Source organism: Mercenaria mercenaria, chromosome 7 (genome assembly GCF_021730395.1).
Source record: "Mercenaria mercenaria strain notata chromosome 7, MADL_Memer_1, whole genome shotgun sequence".
NCBI classification, from domain to species: Eukaryota; Metazoa; Mollusca; class Bivalvia; order Venerida; family Veneridae; genus Mercenaria; species Mercenaria mercenaria.
Window position 1 is genome coordinate 20,381,938 of NC_069367.1, and position 17,039 is coordinate 20,398,976.

The following is a 17,039-nucleotide window of genomic DNA, read 5'->3' on the forward strand; positions in this document are numbered from 1 at the left end:
GCAACAAATGTTAAAGATACAATTTATTGGCTTATTCCTTGTCGTTTTTACCAGCCATGTACTCCTCGAATATTTAGCAAAATGTTTCCCTCTCGATTGTTCTAATGTGACACTGGCATGTTACTTCTGCACTCACGATGAACACGTCAAATATCCATCAAGCCGATGACTTTATTTGAGGGCAGAAGTAGACAAGTGCATTATAATTGCTTTTACTACTAACAAGGTTGTCACTATATATCGTTTGTCACGTCCGTTACGTATATGGAAATAAAACTTATATGTAATGGTCACTTAATTGATATATTATTATTCAATTATGCTCCAGAGGTGAGCTGTAAGGCACTGAGTACAATTATAACAATGAATTTGACAGGAGAAATGCAGGTAGTACGTGAGGATGATTTGTTGCAAGACAGACAGATTGGAATTATGTGATTTATGTAACTGGATCAGTAGGGTACGAAAAAAAAGTGGTTTTTGACGGACAAACGACACATGAGCTTCTAATGCTGCGTTTATGTTATAATGCTGTTGAGACATCTATCCATTGTCAGCAGTTTCTGCATACGTCTTGGACCTCAGTTTGAAGTATCAAATTAAGTTACGTTACCGGGGTACATGCAGCTCGTTCGGAGATTTAATTATAAAAAAATCGTTTCGTTTCTAATTAGATAGATACTAAAAGTGACAACCTTGTTTTAAAACTGTTTGCTCAAAATGTGTGATATTTTAGAACAGAACGCTAAAGAAGGAACTTTTGGAAAAAGTTGGAAAAACAGATTTCGTGATAAGGTAAGAAGAACTGTTGTACATTTCTCTTAATTCTACCATTATACAGTTTCTTTCAAAATCAGACCAATATACCGCAAATGAGTTAATGACTATTAAAATGGTGAAGAAAAATAATGTACTTTTATGTATAAATATAGTGAAAACCTGGTTCTTTGCTCGTTTGCTGGATGTTGGTAAAATGTTGCGCCTGATAATGACGTAAGTAAGCGTAACATGACGTTATGTTCAACCTTTCTAACTGGCGTCGCTTTGCCTTGCTATTATTGATTTCTGTACCTCATTAGTGTTTTACTTGTTTTGTGTATGTATGCTTCATGGGCTTTTTAGTCTAATGCATTCATATGAAATGAACTAGTTCAAACAAGATCATCTTTTTTTGTCGTAAAATATATCAAAATTTCTAACCGGCAACATTATTTATTTTCTATAAAACATTGAAATTACTAGTAATAAATCCCTTTTTACTCAAATGCATGATAATGTTATTTAGAATGAAAATTTATTGTTTAATTAACAATTTAAAACATAGCTCGCTCACGTTATCTTACACTGACGAAATGACAATTAATAAATTTGATCAGGTTATTAATGAATAAAATTGCACATATTAAAACTACGCGAGTGTTTCAAAATAACATAAACCAATAATAGTTTACTTTTTTGTCACATTTTAGTAAATTTCAAAATGTAATTTATGAAATGTATAAATACGAAAGCGTCACAAGGAAAACTAAAATTCAAAGTAATGATATATTTAAATTTTAATATTTCAAAAAAAAATCCTACCCCTTCAACAGGTATAAATATAAAAGTATTTTGACAATTTCCCTAATGATTTACTTTGGAAAGGCATCAGTCTTTAAAGTGATAGTTATTTATTCATTTTAGTCAATATGAGTGATTTTACATACTTCAAAAAATAGGCAGAGTTCATACTCGAAAGGAAATCTTTCTTTTTTTAATGTTAAATATCCGCGACCACATACATGTTGCAATTTAATCACATGCGATCAAGATATCATGAACTTAAAGGGAAATGCAGCGTTGTTCCAATGTTAATTCCGTCTGCTATGATTTCTTGTATCATTTAAAGAAGTGAAAGAATTTTCAGAATCGGCTTAAAAATGGGAAAGTTATGAACATTTAAATTTTTTGATAAAAATGGCGGTCATAAGTTACACATTAAAATGGCTGGCTCCATGGTCAAATTACCATATATTTTTCTATAGTGGTCAGATTAAAAAATTTCTTTCAGCGTTATGAAAGGCTTAAAGGTGGCTTTCATATAAAATTAACTTATTGTCAGTCATTTTTTGCACTTTAACTTACATGTCCTTTCTATTGTGCTAAACTGAAATCATAGAGAGAAAAGAAATGATAAAATATCATAAACATTTCATGGAAATTTTAGGCAAATATTGTGTAATAAAACCTGACTATGATTGTCAAGTAATAATTATGATAGATGCGGAGGTTTGGTCTTGACGTTTACATGCATCGCTTTATGGCCTTAAGGCCAGTCTTATTGTGTACATGTACCTAGTATGTATACAGTTAACAGGTTCATCGAATATATTTCTTTTAAATTATAACGCATATGGGAAAATATCTGAAAAATCTCATTCAACCTCAAATACGATTTCGCAGCCTTTCACCAATGTCCAACTTGTGTGATCTGCGAAATCAGAAAGTGAGTCGTCACGCTGATTGTTATTGTTTATTAAAAATAATCAAATAGTCATATTTTTTTTACTTATGTTGTACATTGTAAAAGTTTGTTCAAGTCTTCCTTGACAATGTCCTTGCAGTAAGATGGTTGTATCCACAGCAAAATGTTCACTAACGCTTTACACACATATACAAGTGTTTTGATTTCTCCACCGAGACATTCATATGTATAGTAATGTCAATTTCTAGTGAAACTTCGACATTTTAGTATATACTGGCGCCAAAATAGCCCTGCAAACTCACTTTTTAATACTGTCTGACCATTTTATGTCAGATTCTTTTATTTTTACTAACGGTTTTGTTGTTAGATACATATAGTTCTGTTTTTACAGAGGATTACACGGGTTTGCAGGAACTTTGTTAAAAATCTTCATTTTTAAAAAAAATTATCTTAGTTATGAAACTATAATCAGCGGACTTTAATTTTAGATTTAATTTTAAAACTTTCGAATTTAAAGGATCTAAAGTAGTAAAACTCTTATCGTCTTGTAGTGACATGGATAATTGAAGCAATTAAGAAATGGCGTTCATGTTGTTCAGTTTTATTCAAATTTAAACCCGTTTTTCCGGGGCAAACTCCTCATTTTTCCTAATTCATACTCCAGTTTAATATCTATCTAGCATGCTACAGCTCTATAAATGCGTCTACATCATTAATGCTTACGTTATGTATGTAGTATAAAAACGTGCTTACATGGTTTGTTCGATGTATTTTGAAAATAGTAATATTCTCTTTTGATTTTATAAGAATATAATGTATCGGTGTGTAAAATTTTCTTGCTATCACCATTTTCAGTTTTGATTATTGTCTCGCCAGTTTCTTGTTTGTCAAAACCTTAAAATTCAGTTGTTGCTGGGTAAAATTTAAAGTAAACAATTTCAAACTCACCAGTTTATTTTACAGTGGCCAACCATGACGACATTGATGCACCAGTCTGAGATTACCATTGATCCGTACGTTCACGAGTACACGGATCCACATGAAATTATGGCCTACCAAACTTGCAAGATTCCAGACTGGGACGGATCTAGCCAGACATCGTGGTCAGGTATTTGTAGTCATTCTGCATATTTTCGTTAATTCTTTATACTCTTTGTAGCTTTATTTATTTTATGTCCATGATATTGGCTGCAATAATTATAATAAATGATAAAATGTATATCTTAACAGCGTTCAAAGTTTCCTACCAGTCTGACTCTAGATGTTCGTTTCTTAGACCACAGCTCGGTGTAAGGAGCTTGACTCTCACCTAGCTCAAAAGGGACAGATTCGGTAAATACCGTTTGTTTAATGCTTATGTCCTACTTGCACGTATATAGTTGGAAAGATTGTGTTAAGAACATTATTTAAACAAGTGCAAAATATTAAAGCATCCCGGATCTCACATTTGGATCTAACTTTGTCATAAAAGAAAAGACACGAAACAAAGTCTGTGAAAAGATGCGTTGGAAGCATTGAAGGCAACCAAGCAATATAAGAGCAGACTCGGTTTGGGGTAACGAAATTAGCAGCACCCTCACGCCCTTAGCGCCAGCTCGACTGGAATTCTATTATAGTACTCCGTGATCCCAAAGGACCAGAAAAAACAACACAGTCCAAGTACAGGGAGACTTTTAACAGTCGCCACACGGTACTGCTTTTGTAATAGTTATTAAAATTTCTACTTTATTTCAGTAGCCAGATCAATAGAGCATGATATTCTTGAATCGAAAGCACCGTCGTCATCTGACTCCGCAAAACAACAACGGCGTTGTGACAAATTGTGCAGAAATGTCTTGTTAACTTTCCTTATTTTGAGCGTCGTGACTGCTGTAGTTGCTGCAATAGGACTTTCTGTTTTCTGTAAGCTTTAAGAAGTTAATTTATAAGTTCAGCTATAATTTTATACAGATATAAGTTCATCATTCAAAGTAGTTATGTAAAGTTACCTGGTTTTAAAGCATTGAATATATAAATAAAAAGGCGGGTACTCAACAAATGCTGTGTTGATACGAGTAATACTTATAAATTTTCTCAGGAAACTCTGTCGTACAAGTATATGCCAATGTAGCACATACCTATACCAATGTGGTACAAGTATATGCCAATGTAGTACATGCCTATACCAATATGGTACAAGTATATACCAATGTGTTACAAGTATATGCCAATGTAGTACATGCCTATACCTATGTGGTACAAGTATATGCTAATGTACTACATGCCTATACCAATGTAGTACATGCTATATCAATGTAGTACAGGTATATGCCAATGTAGTACATGCCTATACCAATGTGGTACATGCCTGTACCAATGTAGTACATGCCTATACCAATGTGGTACATGCCTATACCAATGTAGTACATGCCTATACCAATGAAGTACAAGTATTTGCCAATGTAGTACATGCCTATACCAATGTGGTAAATGCTTGTACCAATGTGGTACAATTATATGCCAATGTAGTACATGCCTATACAAATGTGGTACATGCCTGTACCAATGTGGTTCATTCCTGTGCCAATGTGGTACATTCCTGTGCCAATGTGGTACATGCCTATATTAATGTGAAACATGCCTGTTCCAATGTGGTACATGCCTATACCAATGTGTACCAATATAGTATATGCCTATGCGAATTTGGTACATGCCTATGCAAATGTTGTGCATGCCTATACCAGTGCAGTATAATGCTTATGCCAATGTGACACATGCCTATATTAATGTGGTAGATGCCTATATCAATGTGGTTCATGCCTATACCAATGTGGTACATGCCTATACTAATGTGGTACATACCTAAACCAATGTAGTACATGCCTAGCTACACCAATGTAGCACATGCCTATGCCAATGTGGTACATGCCTATGCCAATGTACATGCCTATACAGATGTGGTACATGTACATGCCGATGAACTTAATCTATATAGAAGTAAAATAATGACATTAAACTTAAATCAAAACCATCCTAGTATTTCCCTTATATATTTATAAAATTAATTCTTTTCTGTCGCATTTCTTTAAAGGGTTATTAGATCCACATTTCATATTTAAAAACATGAAAACTTCAAAACCATCCTAGTATTTCCCTTATATATTTATAAAATCAATTCTTTTCTGTCGCATTTCCTTAAAGAGTTATTAGATCCACATTTCATATTTAAAAACATGAAAACTTACTTCATATAGAAATAGTATATGTAAACAAAATTAACAAGTTTAATGTGTATTTACAGTACTATGCATTAGATTTAAGATAGAACACACTGTATATATGTATAGATGAACACACAGTATAGATGTGTATTACCACTAAAAACTGACCGTGTTTTAACAATCAACTGCTACTGCATGATATTTTATTATGCAAGTATATCTATATGCAAACTTAATGTATCTATATGTTTAGTAAAGTTAAATACATTTGATGAAGGTTTTATACATTTGAAGTAAATATCTAAAGATAAAATATCTTATTGAAAGATGGCATTGAATATCTTTAACAGAAGCGTAACATATCTTTTTGTTAAATGAATATCTGAAAGGGGTGGGCAGTAGGCAGCATTGTTAACATGTGTGTTTGCTTTTCTTTTCAGTAACACTACATGATAATGGTTTCGCAAAAGACAAAGGTCACCATCACGGTAATATATTTTAGTAGAGATAGTTTCATTATCTACTAAGCTTTGCTTGGAAGCACCGTTTGGTGTATTCCAGCTCGATGTATATAATGCTAAATGTAAACAAATTACTTTATATAGTAATTTCAAAAAAAAACAAACTTGTTTGTATCGTGATGTGTTTTGTATTCATTAATTACACCAAAATTACACCTACTTTTGGCTCTATCACTCACTCTACAACAAATTGACTGCTAAATACAATAAAGAACTGGTTAGATTTGTATCGACTGATGTTGTAGTTTACTGTTGAATCGAACTTTATCATCCAAAAAAATTGTTTAAGTTTAAAGATTTATCCCTTGGAACGTTTTAGTTCATGTTATTGTTGTTTATGACGCTGCTTAACGTTTGCTAGGTAACCACATACACCCAAACATAACAACAGAAGAGGAGATGTATTTATCAAAAATATTCTGCAGTCTGGTGAAAATCTTGTTAAGAAACACAGACTTTCCTGTAGAAACAGGTCTAGAGAATTGTCATACAGTTTTGTTGTAAGTATCGCTATATAGGGTATGTACGTAAAAGAAAAAACTTCTGATTTTACCATTTGTCGTGCCGTTGCGCTGGATATCATTTTTGTTCAAAGTGTGTATTTATAGGTTATTAGATTTGTATCGGGAAATATGCACGAGTTCTTCAGCGGAAATATTGCGCGACTTCAGGAGCGCAATATTCGTCCGCTGAAGAACGAGTGCATATTTGCCGATGCAAAAAATAATAACCTTTTTATTACATACGCATCTAAACGTATAAATATTACGCAAATATCATTAATATATTCAATAGCCTGAATAGGATTGACAATACTGAACTAAATAGAAACAAGAGGGCCATGAAGGCCCTGTATCGCTCACCTGACCTATTGACCTAAAGATCATCAAGATTAACATTCTGACCAAGTTTCATTAAGATATGGTCATAAATGTGGCTTCTAAAGTGTTAACTAGCTTTTCCTTTGATTTGACCCGGTGACCTAGTTTTTGATGCCACATGACCCAGATTTTTACTTGACCTTAAGATCATCAAGATTAACATTCTTACTAAGTTTCATGAAGATATAGGCATAAATTTGGCTTCTAGAGTATTAACAAGCTTTTCCTTCGATTTGACCTAGTGACCTAGTTTTTGAACCCAGATGACCAAGATTTGAACGAGACTTATAAATCAACAAGATTAACATTTTGATCAAGTTTCATTCAGATATGGTCATAAATGTGGCCTCTACAGTGTAAATTAGCTTTTCATTTTATATGACCTGGTGACCTAGTTTTTAATTCTACGTAATCCAGATTCAAACTGGACCTTGAGAGCATCAAGATTAACATTCTGACCAAGTTTCATGAAGATACAGTCATAAATGTGGCCTCTGCAGTGTTTACAAAGCTTTTCCTTTGATTTGACCTGATGACCTTGTTTTTAAGCCCAGATGACCCAATTTCAAACTCGTCCAAGATTTTATTGAGGGTAACATTCTGACCAAGTTTCATTAAGATTGGGCCAAAATTGTGATCGCTAGAGTGTTAACAAACTTTTCCTTTGATTTGACCTGGCGACCTAGTTTTTGACCCCTGATGACCCAATATCAAACTCGTCCATGATTTTATTGAGGGTAACATTCTGACCAAGTTTCATTAAGATTGGGCCAAAATTGTGACCTCTAGAGTGTTAACAATTTTCCTTTGATTTGACCTGGCGACCTAGTTTTTGACCCCAGATGACCTAACATCAAACTCGTCCATGATTTTATAGAGGGTAACATTCTGATTAAGCTACATTAAGATTTGGCCAAAATTGTGACCTCTAGAGTGTTAACAAGCTTTTCCTTTGATTTGATGTGGCGACCTAGTTTTTGAACCCAGATGATCCAATATCAAACTCATCCAAGATTTTATTGAGAGTAACATTCTGACCAAGTTTCATTAAGATTGGGCCAAAATTGTGACCTCTAGAGTGTTAACAGTCAAATTGTTGACGACGGACGACTGACGACGGACGGACGGACGGACGACGACGGACACAGGGCGATCACAAAAGCTGACCTTTGAGCACTTCGTGCTCAGGTGAGCTAAAAATAGTGCAACAACACACACTGAATGACGTGACGCACCAATATGAAATTCAGGTGTCAGTGTATGGAAAAATATTGACGTTTCCGGTACCAGCGTAACTTAACGGGGAATAGAAACGAGTATGTAATAAATATGGATTATAAATTTTTAGATTTAAGGCACTTTTTAAATTCGTTCCTTTCTAGAGACACAGTAACCATTCCAAACCTCCAGGAAGTTTCTTTTAAAAGTCTTTGCCAAGGATTCGTTACTATATCAATTGACATAACAGAGAAATCCTGGGTAGTACATGTGTACGCCTTGACAATTAAAATGTTCAGAAACATTAGTAGGTGTTACCAGATAATGATTATTAGTAAAATTATAAAAATGTTGCTTTGGGAAACTTGTTTATATCTAGAAAGTAAAAGTAAGAGCAAACTTGAAACCACCACATGACCTTTGACTGGCTCTTTGGTTTTCTTCCAGGTTAGTTGAAAACTCGCAGAACCTTCATATTGAAATGCACGTGTCACCACGAGAAGGATACACAATTAAAGAGAAGATATTACGAGCACTTGCTGAAGGAGTTTTAATGGGTACAAACAATAGGTAAATTTAGTGTGCTAGGAATGCATTACTTGCAAATGAAATGAATTGCAATTCACGGGTCCGTTTTACAAGTTTTTTCCCGAAAATGTATTGTTTTATATTGTTTGATAGGATTTGAAGTATATTTCTGAAAAGAAAACCTAAATAAGATTTAAGAAATAATCTATATAACCTTAGGACGGCCATCACATATTTATGCAACCTCGCCAGGTATATGTATGTTTTTGACAACACAGAAAATGACGTCACTTGACCTTCAGCTATTTCCGGAAGTAAATAAAATGAAAGTAGAAATGCTAAACTTGAAAACGAAAGCTGCATTTTGATTCGTAGATAGTCAGGGGTCACGCGCAGGGGTCACCCCGTCTAAATGTATGCGCGTGGACCTTTTTTTTTTTTTTTTTTTGCTATTGGGGAGCCAATTTTCAGCACTTTATCACAAATTGAAATTACCTGGGCTTTAGTACAGCATGTCAGCTTTTAATCTATTAAAAAGTAGTTGAGCTCTGGATAAACACAAATCCCACAGGGGTCCGTAACGGACCAAGGGTACATTGATAATTTCGGAACATCATCAAATCGCTGAAATTGTCATTTTTGATGTTGTCTGAGAGTGTCAGTATATGCCTCAGATGTAAAGACATAACCGTATTTGAGAGCTGGAAACCTAGACATTTCAGAAATATTTTCAAAATAAGTTTCGTGTAATAAATGTTCTTTCTACGGAAGCGTGAAAGGGCCATCAGGCGCTAATAAAGGCTGCGGAAAGGATATCAGAACCAATACGAAGAGGTACGCCTGCGGAATAATATCACTAGGGCGTACTCGGAGTGGATTATACACGCGAGTATAGCCGATCCGTATTGAACTGATATATTAAAATATGGTTTTGCAAAACATTAAATCGATTCTAATATGTCTTTTATGTAAGCACGTAGATGAAATAGGGAAGCACTATTTCATGGCGCATGTATGGCGCACTATGTAATAGGTTGACGTGACGTCAACGCGTAACCGTGTTTGAAAAGGGTTAAAACACGGGAAGTAACACGTCCCGCAGAATAACTTCAGAGTGCGTTGACGTCTAGTAAGTTACCATAGTCGACTAATAATCGATACACTTACTAACACCATTCTGTTACATCATTTCGATTCTGAAACGTCTTTAATATAAAATAGTAGATCGCATTTTGAAGCACTCTTTCTGGCGCCAAATATTATGCCAAGGTAAACTTTTTTTAACGGAAATGTGCATGGAATTTTCATATTAGAAGAAACGGTACAATCCATGTTAATTTCAAATTGAAAAAGCGAAGTTCCTGGCACATTTATAATACATATATGAAACAAGTGAATCTCATAACCAGCGGCGGGAATACTTCAGTACTAAAATGCCGGATTTTCAACATTATTCACATACTGAGAAATTTTCCTCAGTTATCAGGGGAAGGAAGTGTGCAATTACTACGATTAAGTCATTTTCGCTATTAGCGTTTTCTCCCCTGGTGAGCAAAAGCGATAGCACTTTGATATCTGTTATCTCAAACAGTGACCATGTAACCAGACATCATCTCTTACAGGCTTGATTGTCTTTACATTCAATGAATATAAATAAATAGCATTTTTTATTCAGAATGTGAATGTTGTGACTGACGTTTTTTTAAACAAAAAAATTAGCAATTTTCTGTTCTTTGCACGGGACAATGGATACTTTTTCGCACATATTAATACACAAGTGTTTCATTAGAAATTTATTCGTTATACATTCATGATTGTATTGATTTCTGATCTGAAATTTTAATCCAACGGAAGTATCTAAACTGTACCAGAGGAAAACATTTCAATACGATATAGTGTTATATTTTATGTTTTGTGATAGTATTTATTATCAGATCAGAAACCAAATTAACTTGAATAATTGATGTATTCTTCAGACTGAATAACAAAAATAGATCTATCAAGTTCACCATATTTATTCAATAAATTTAATTGCACATCTTTTAATAATATCAAGTATTGCTATTCAAACAATCGAAGCATATATGTATATGATATATGGATGAATGGCCATGCTCTGTTGTAAATGTATGCAGCTATGATAAAACATAGAGTTCTTATGAAACTTGATAATATTAATACAGGTACATTATATACAATATCATCACATCTGTTTATAATATATCATCTCTAACACCATTCCCTTATTTTCAGAGTCCTTATCTCTGCTTCGTCTTAACACATCCTTATCAATACGCATCAGTGTAGCTTTGCGTTATAACTCTATCAGCTTATATTGTGTTTTCTAACTTTTGTGACGATTCCTAGCGATTTCAGTTTTGTTTTTAGTTCTTCCTTGGTCATTTCACTGGCGGGTTTTTTCATTTTCTTTTTCAAATTTCTTATGTGTACTCATTTCACTGGCGGGTTTTTTCATTTTCTTTTTCAAATTTCTTATGTGTACTCTGAATGTAAAACTCAAATCTTCGTTTCTTGCTTAATGATCTACTTCGCTGTATATATAGAATTTTATCATGTCTTTAATATTAATTTGTGTGCTTTGATGAGACTTTAATAAACAATAAAACCTATATACGTAATTATATTTGCAGTTTAACATAATATTTGCAGTTTAACATATTTGAGAATTATTTTCTTTCCTTGTTACTTGTTATTTTTAATAAAAGGGTAAACATGAAAAAAATAATAAAACCTAAAGTGTTGGCCCAAATGACACATGTGGTAATTATTAGGTGTCGATTCCTCCTACATTATGAAAACACATGTGCATCTGTTCACTGTTAATTAATAATCTTATTAAGAGATAAACATCTTTTTGGCGTAAAACGGCACACACTAGAAAACTGTTATCAAATTAATTCTTTAATTCTTTTCCGGCTACCTTGACTTACATGTTCATATACGATATCTATATATAGAGCCGGCTACCTAGACCTTTAGTCTACGTAGCCGGAACCGGCTACGTAGACTAAAGGTCTAGGTAGCCGGAACCGGCTACCTAGCCACTGCCATTCTTTAAACGGCATTTAAGTTTAGTACTACATAATAATATAATTAAAGCCATTTAGATTTAATGTAAGAAAATTTCAGGCAATTTCGAAATAATGATTTTGCTGCTGATTTCACACAGCATCAAAATCTTAGCCAATTTTCTTAATTTCATTTTTATTCTAATTCACTGATACAATCCGCTACTTTGACGTAAATCACGCGTTTAAATTCAACGCTAAATATATAAAACATCGGCACGTGTCACGATGTTATACCTTTTATTCGTACATGCCGTGATTAGGTTGGCAACATACGTGTCACTTTAAAATTTAATCAACACAATTTAAATTCTGCGTACACTGATTTAAGGCACATGACCATAAACTTTATAATGCTAATATCTTGTCAATACAATACGCTGTCCCTTGCCACGAAGATATACATGTATACAAGAAACAGGATGCTACTTGACCAAAATGACACTTTTAAAAATCTAAAATTCAGATTCAACTAATTACTGAAACACCCAATCATTATGTCAAAATAAGTCATAATAAATATTGTGTATTATTATTTTGGTTATTACTATAATGTAACAACAGAATTGCTTACACTTTTATTTTCGATTTTTTTTTAGACATATCTCAGTATTTTCAAAGGAAAATGCCATGAAAAACTTTAAAAACTTTTAAAAAAACATTTGTCAGACGGAACGCACCCAAAAATCATGTTAAACTATGTTATATAATTATACATGTATTCCTATTCCGATACGGCTCTATCTTCGCGTAAAACTTAGCACGTTTTTTGTCAATATACAGAAAGCGTTGAAACCCTGTTTTTAAAGGAATTTTGAAGCAAGAAAGAAATAACTTATTTTATAATAAAATATATATCTAGAATGTGCACGACGAGAATTTTCCAAATATATCCGGGATGATATTTTAACTTTAACTTTTCCTTCAAAAATACTTAGTAAAAACAGAGTTATCGTGTAATTCTGCCAAATATGTATAGAGAATATATTGAATTCAAGAGACGTTTTACAAACGAATTTTGAAGCAACCAAATATTGACTTATTTTGAAGGAAAATATATCATCGTAAAGGTATTGAATTGTTTTTTAAGGAAATATCCGGGATGGTATAATAGAATAATAAAAATGTGTAATTTATGACATTTTCTATGGTAAATGTATCATTTTCCTATATAAATCAATGTAAGTATAGGAATAGGATTTATCAGTTGCGCTGTCTGATGGCTTATCAGAATATGTGCCGCAGATGTACTGATAAGATCGCCTAAGAGGAGAATTGTTCAACATGAAACCGACCAAAAATAAAGACAAATTCTCACGAATTGTATTTCATTTGTGTTTGACTCAATAATAATAACTACAGTACATAAAGAGTTCACACCGAAGTTGCATTAAACGCGATTCAACGTGGTAGGGCCTACCTTACCTGGTTAAATAAATAAAATCGTAAATTCCCAGAATACGTTTTCTGAAGAACGTATAATACTATATTCACGGTTTTCAGCTTTAATTCATAGAAGCTATGCTTCTCCCGCTTACTACAAATAGGCGATTTGGTAGAATTGCTCCGCATTTAAAAAGAAAACGCTGTCACAGACTTGCACATGCACATTGTTATATTTAGGCTGTTATCAGAAAAGAATCATTACATGACGTGTTTTGGCTCGGTAATTTCTGGTGACTTCAGTCATTGTTAATTTAAAATGATGGGGTGTTGACAGAGAAACATAAACTCATAAACAGATTCAATGAAAGCGCGTCTACTACTGATTTGTTTGGCTGGGTTCTATACTTTCAGATGATCTGATTATATATTTGGTTATTGCATCAACATGCAATCTTATTTTTTTGCAGGTTAAAAAACAAAGAAATTCAGACAACGGTTTCTGTGGATGATATGAAAGAACAACATTCAACAATGCCTGTATTGAGTGCCAACGAATCTATGCCTACCACCGGTCAGCCTGTATTGAGTGTCAAAGATTCTATGCCTGCTACCAGTCAGCCTGTATTGAGTGTCAAAGATTCTATGCCTACTACCAGTCAGCCTGTATTGAGTGTCAAGGATTCTATGCCTACCACCGGTCAGCCTGTATTGAGTGTCAAAGATTCTATGCCTACCACCGGTCAGCCTGTATTGAATGTCAAAGATTCTATGCCTACCACCGGTCAGCCTGTATTGAGTGTCAAAGATTCTATGCCTACCGCCGGTCAGCCATTGTTGTTAACAACAAATATAGACACGGTCACCGACACAAAGTATCATCCTTACTTACCTAAGGGTGAAAAACAGTCAACAGAGCTGGCAGTTTCGCAAGAAACATCTAAAAGTGACAACGCCATGATTTATCCAAATAATGCAGTTGTAAATAAACAAAACATTCCTGCTACACTGGAACCGCAGTATTTATCGAACACTACAAACCCGACAACTCTTCCCCCAATCATACTGCCACACGTGACGGAACCAACAGTCGCTGTAAATGTGTCTGACAATGGTAAATATCTGTATGAAACAACAACTACTTCAGCTGAAGTTACCTCTCTTTATGAATTTGCTGGAACTTTCGAGACAACAAGTCGGCAATCAGACGTAAAAACATTAGCAATTCAAGATTCAACCAGAGATTCTAACGGTCTAAAATCAACAGTAAAACCAAATGACAAACAGTCGTGGCAGAAAACGCCAGTTGCTACTAAACTGTTTAATCCGGAGTCTATAAATGTAAAAGATACATTCGTAACTGAAAATGGAAACATCGAAGTTCAGAACGAAAGACGGAACAAGTCACCTAAAATAGTAGAGTCGCTAATGGCAGGCGGTGTTATGAAGTTACCTTTCAAAACAAATTCTAATTTTAGGTTCCTGTTTTCAAGTGATTCAAAAGTGAAAACCACGAACCAAAAAGTTTTTAAGAAACCTGGAGCAGTCGTAAAAAAGAAAGCTGTGACCGACGGTCGAAGATTTAACGAACTAGACAATAATTATAACGCAAATTTCAATACTCAAAACGACAAGTTCTCTGGATTGGAGACATCACAATTGTACACAGAGAAACCTAAATCACCAGACTTATTCAGAACTCTCCGAATACCAACGTCTTCTACAAAATCGTTTATGCAAAGAAAAGCCGAACTTCCGAAAAAGCCAAAACGAACAATAGATGTTACAGAATTTGGAGACCAAAGTTTAATCTTTAGCTTAACCTGAACAAATAACGTATACATTAAAACGAATTTTTGACTAGAGCAATCTTACTTTTGTGGTTGAGAAAACAGAGTTTTCCAATGCGAGGGTCAACCGGGGAATGAAAAGCAGTGTTTTTGTAAATCGTACTGCCCAAGTGCTGAGAACTATCATGAAAATCAAAGTGTATAAAAGATATGGTTCTTTTTCTTGACTTTGCACAGCTTTAGGTTAAAGTAATCGTAAATAAAATAGCTGATATGTTATCTTATATTAGGCTACACTGTGGCACGTTTTCAAAAGAAATAGAATAATTTGATGAGTATATTTTTGGTTCTTTAATATTGTTCTTGCTTTCGGAAGTATACTTTCTGGTGGCTTGGGAAGTATACTTTCTGGTGGCTTGCTTTCGGAAGTATACTTTCTGGTGGCTTGCTTTTAATGTTGACACAATTTTCCACGATGGCACTGAAACAGTCTGATCGCGTTTCATCTAGTCCTGCAGATCGACTTACTTTCAGAAAAACAAAGCTGTAACAGCTCTGACTCTTGCAATAACTCGGCCTGTGTGAAACTAACTAGAGTGGAAACATCTTTCGTTGACAAAGAGTTGGTTTGTGTTACGCTTTGGACCATCGCTTGCATCTATTTCTTTTGATTGTCCGAACTTCATATGAAGAAACCGATCTTGTTAAATTCCGTAGACCTTATTGTTGACCTTAAACTTACGAGCTTAAATGTTCCTTACATGTGAAATATTATGTAGAATTAGTAAACATGCGTATGTTATTGTCTTTATAACATGTATTTGGTAGCATTTTATTGTGTTAACATTACTCTATGTGACCAGTTGTTCCTTTCTATTAGCTTTTATTGTTATTTTAGTAATTATTTTAGAAAATAAAAATCAACTTTTATGTACATGTCGCTCTTTTACTACAGGTAACAGATGAATGAACACCATGTGTGAAAAATATGGCTTCTAGTATGTTTTCGAGGTTATTCTATAACATAAGCTACTGACCTAATTTTTGATGCAAGATGACAGTTTCGAACCTGACCTAGATTTCATAAATACATTCTGCCCAAATTCCACTAAGATCAAGTAGAAAATGTAGCCCCAAGACTGTTAACATGATTTTTTTGCTATCATTTGACCTTGTGATCTAGTTTTTGACCCAGTATTTTAACTTGTCAGAGATTTTACTGAGGCAAACATTTTGACAAAGTTTTCATTATGAATGGGCAAAAAAAAAAATGATGTACTGTTTACCACTATAGCATTTCTGAAAAGATTTTTGGAACTGCTACCAAGTTTTAATGCTTGTGTGAGATTTCTTATTAGATCACACAGCAAGTTATATTAAATTTTATATGGAGAACAAAACATAGCTGTTGAAATGTATATAGCGCATGAGATTCAAATTGTAAGATTAATATTTATTTGTACAGACATCAAAACTTCATAGGAATCATTGCTTCAAAACTTGTACCCCTTTTGCAAGTATTGCATTGATATTACAACACATGTAGGGGTGCCATTTCAAGACAAGTCACCTATGAATTACAGTTGTTCCTAGGTTAAGGTAAATTTTATTTACCACTGCTTTGTGCAACAATGAACAGAAGCTCTGTAGAGCTTTTGAGCAACACTATTTTAAGAACAGTTAAAAACCAATTAAACCTTACCCCCATACTCCCAGCAATTTGCTGGTGCAAATTTACAGCTGGTTTGACTGAGGCAACCACGATAAAGTGCCTTGCCTAAGGACATACCACAATGGAAGTAGCCAGGAATCGGACCCTGTGCCTGCACCTCCGTAGGAAAGCGTCTTAGCCCTCTCAACCAATGCATCATTTGCTTTATGTTGGCTAAATGCCAATTTTCAACAATAGTTCAGTGATGAATTGGTAGTCAATTATCTAGCTGTTTCTGGATGGTGTTAGAGAGC

The 17,039-nt window shown here is 34.1% G+C and overlaps 2 protein-coding genes across 2 annotated transcripts; both read left to right on the plus strand.

The window, feature by feature from the left end:
• Nucleotides 1-3,363: 3,363 nt before the first annotated feature.
• LOC123556015 (uncharacterized) lies at nt 3,364-6,689 on the plus strand. The gene is made up of 4 exons (XM_045346603.2): nt 3,364-3,572; nt 4,199-4,366; nt 6,105-6,152; nt 6,547-6,689. The coding sequence occupies exons 1-4, from the start codon at nt 3,437-3,439 to the stop codon at nt 6,687-6,689; spliced, it is 495 nt and encodes a 164-aa protein (XP_045202538.2). The 5' UTR covers nt 3,364-3,436.
• A 2,048-nt stretch (nt 6,690-8,737) lies between these two features.
• Nucleotides 8,738-16,117, plus strand: LOC123554787 (uncharacterized). The gene is made up of 2 exons (XM_045345134.2): nt 8,738-8,854; nt 13,755-16,117. Exons 1-2 carry the CDS (start codon nt 8,766-8,768, stop codon nt 15,109-15,111), a joined length of 1,446 nt encoding a protein of 481 aa, XP_045201069.2. The 5' UTR covers nt 8,738-8,765; the 3' UTR covers nt 15,112-16,117.
• Nucleotides 16,118-17,039: the final 922 nt, after the last annotated feature.

What these genes read in the sequence shown, in the direction of transcription:
- LOC123556015 (XM_045346603.2), top strand. Translation starts at nt 3,437, where the DNA reads ATGACGACATTGATGCACCAGTCTGAGATTACCATTGATCCGTACGTT. An exon ending in AATAGGACTTTCTGTTTTCT is followed by an intron (nt 4,367 to 6,104) that starts GTAAGCTTTAAG and finishes TTTTCTTTTCAG; the next exon opens with TAACACTACATGATAATGGT. An exon ending in AGACAAAGGTCACCATCACG is followed by an intron (nt 6,153 to 6,546) that starts GTAATATATTTT and finishes AACGTTTGCTAG; the next exon opens with GTAACCACATACACCCAAAC.
- LOC123554787 (XM_045345134.2), top strand. Translation starts at nt 8,766, where the DNA reads ATGCACGTGTCACCACGAGAAGGATACACAATTAAAGAGAAGATATTA. An exon ending in TTAATGGGTACAAACAATAG is followed by an intron (nt 8,855 to 13,754) that starts GTAAATTTAGTG and finishes ATTTTTTTGCAG; the next exon opens with GTTAAAAAACAAAGAAATTC.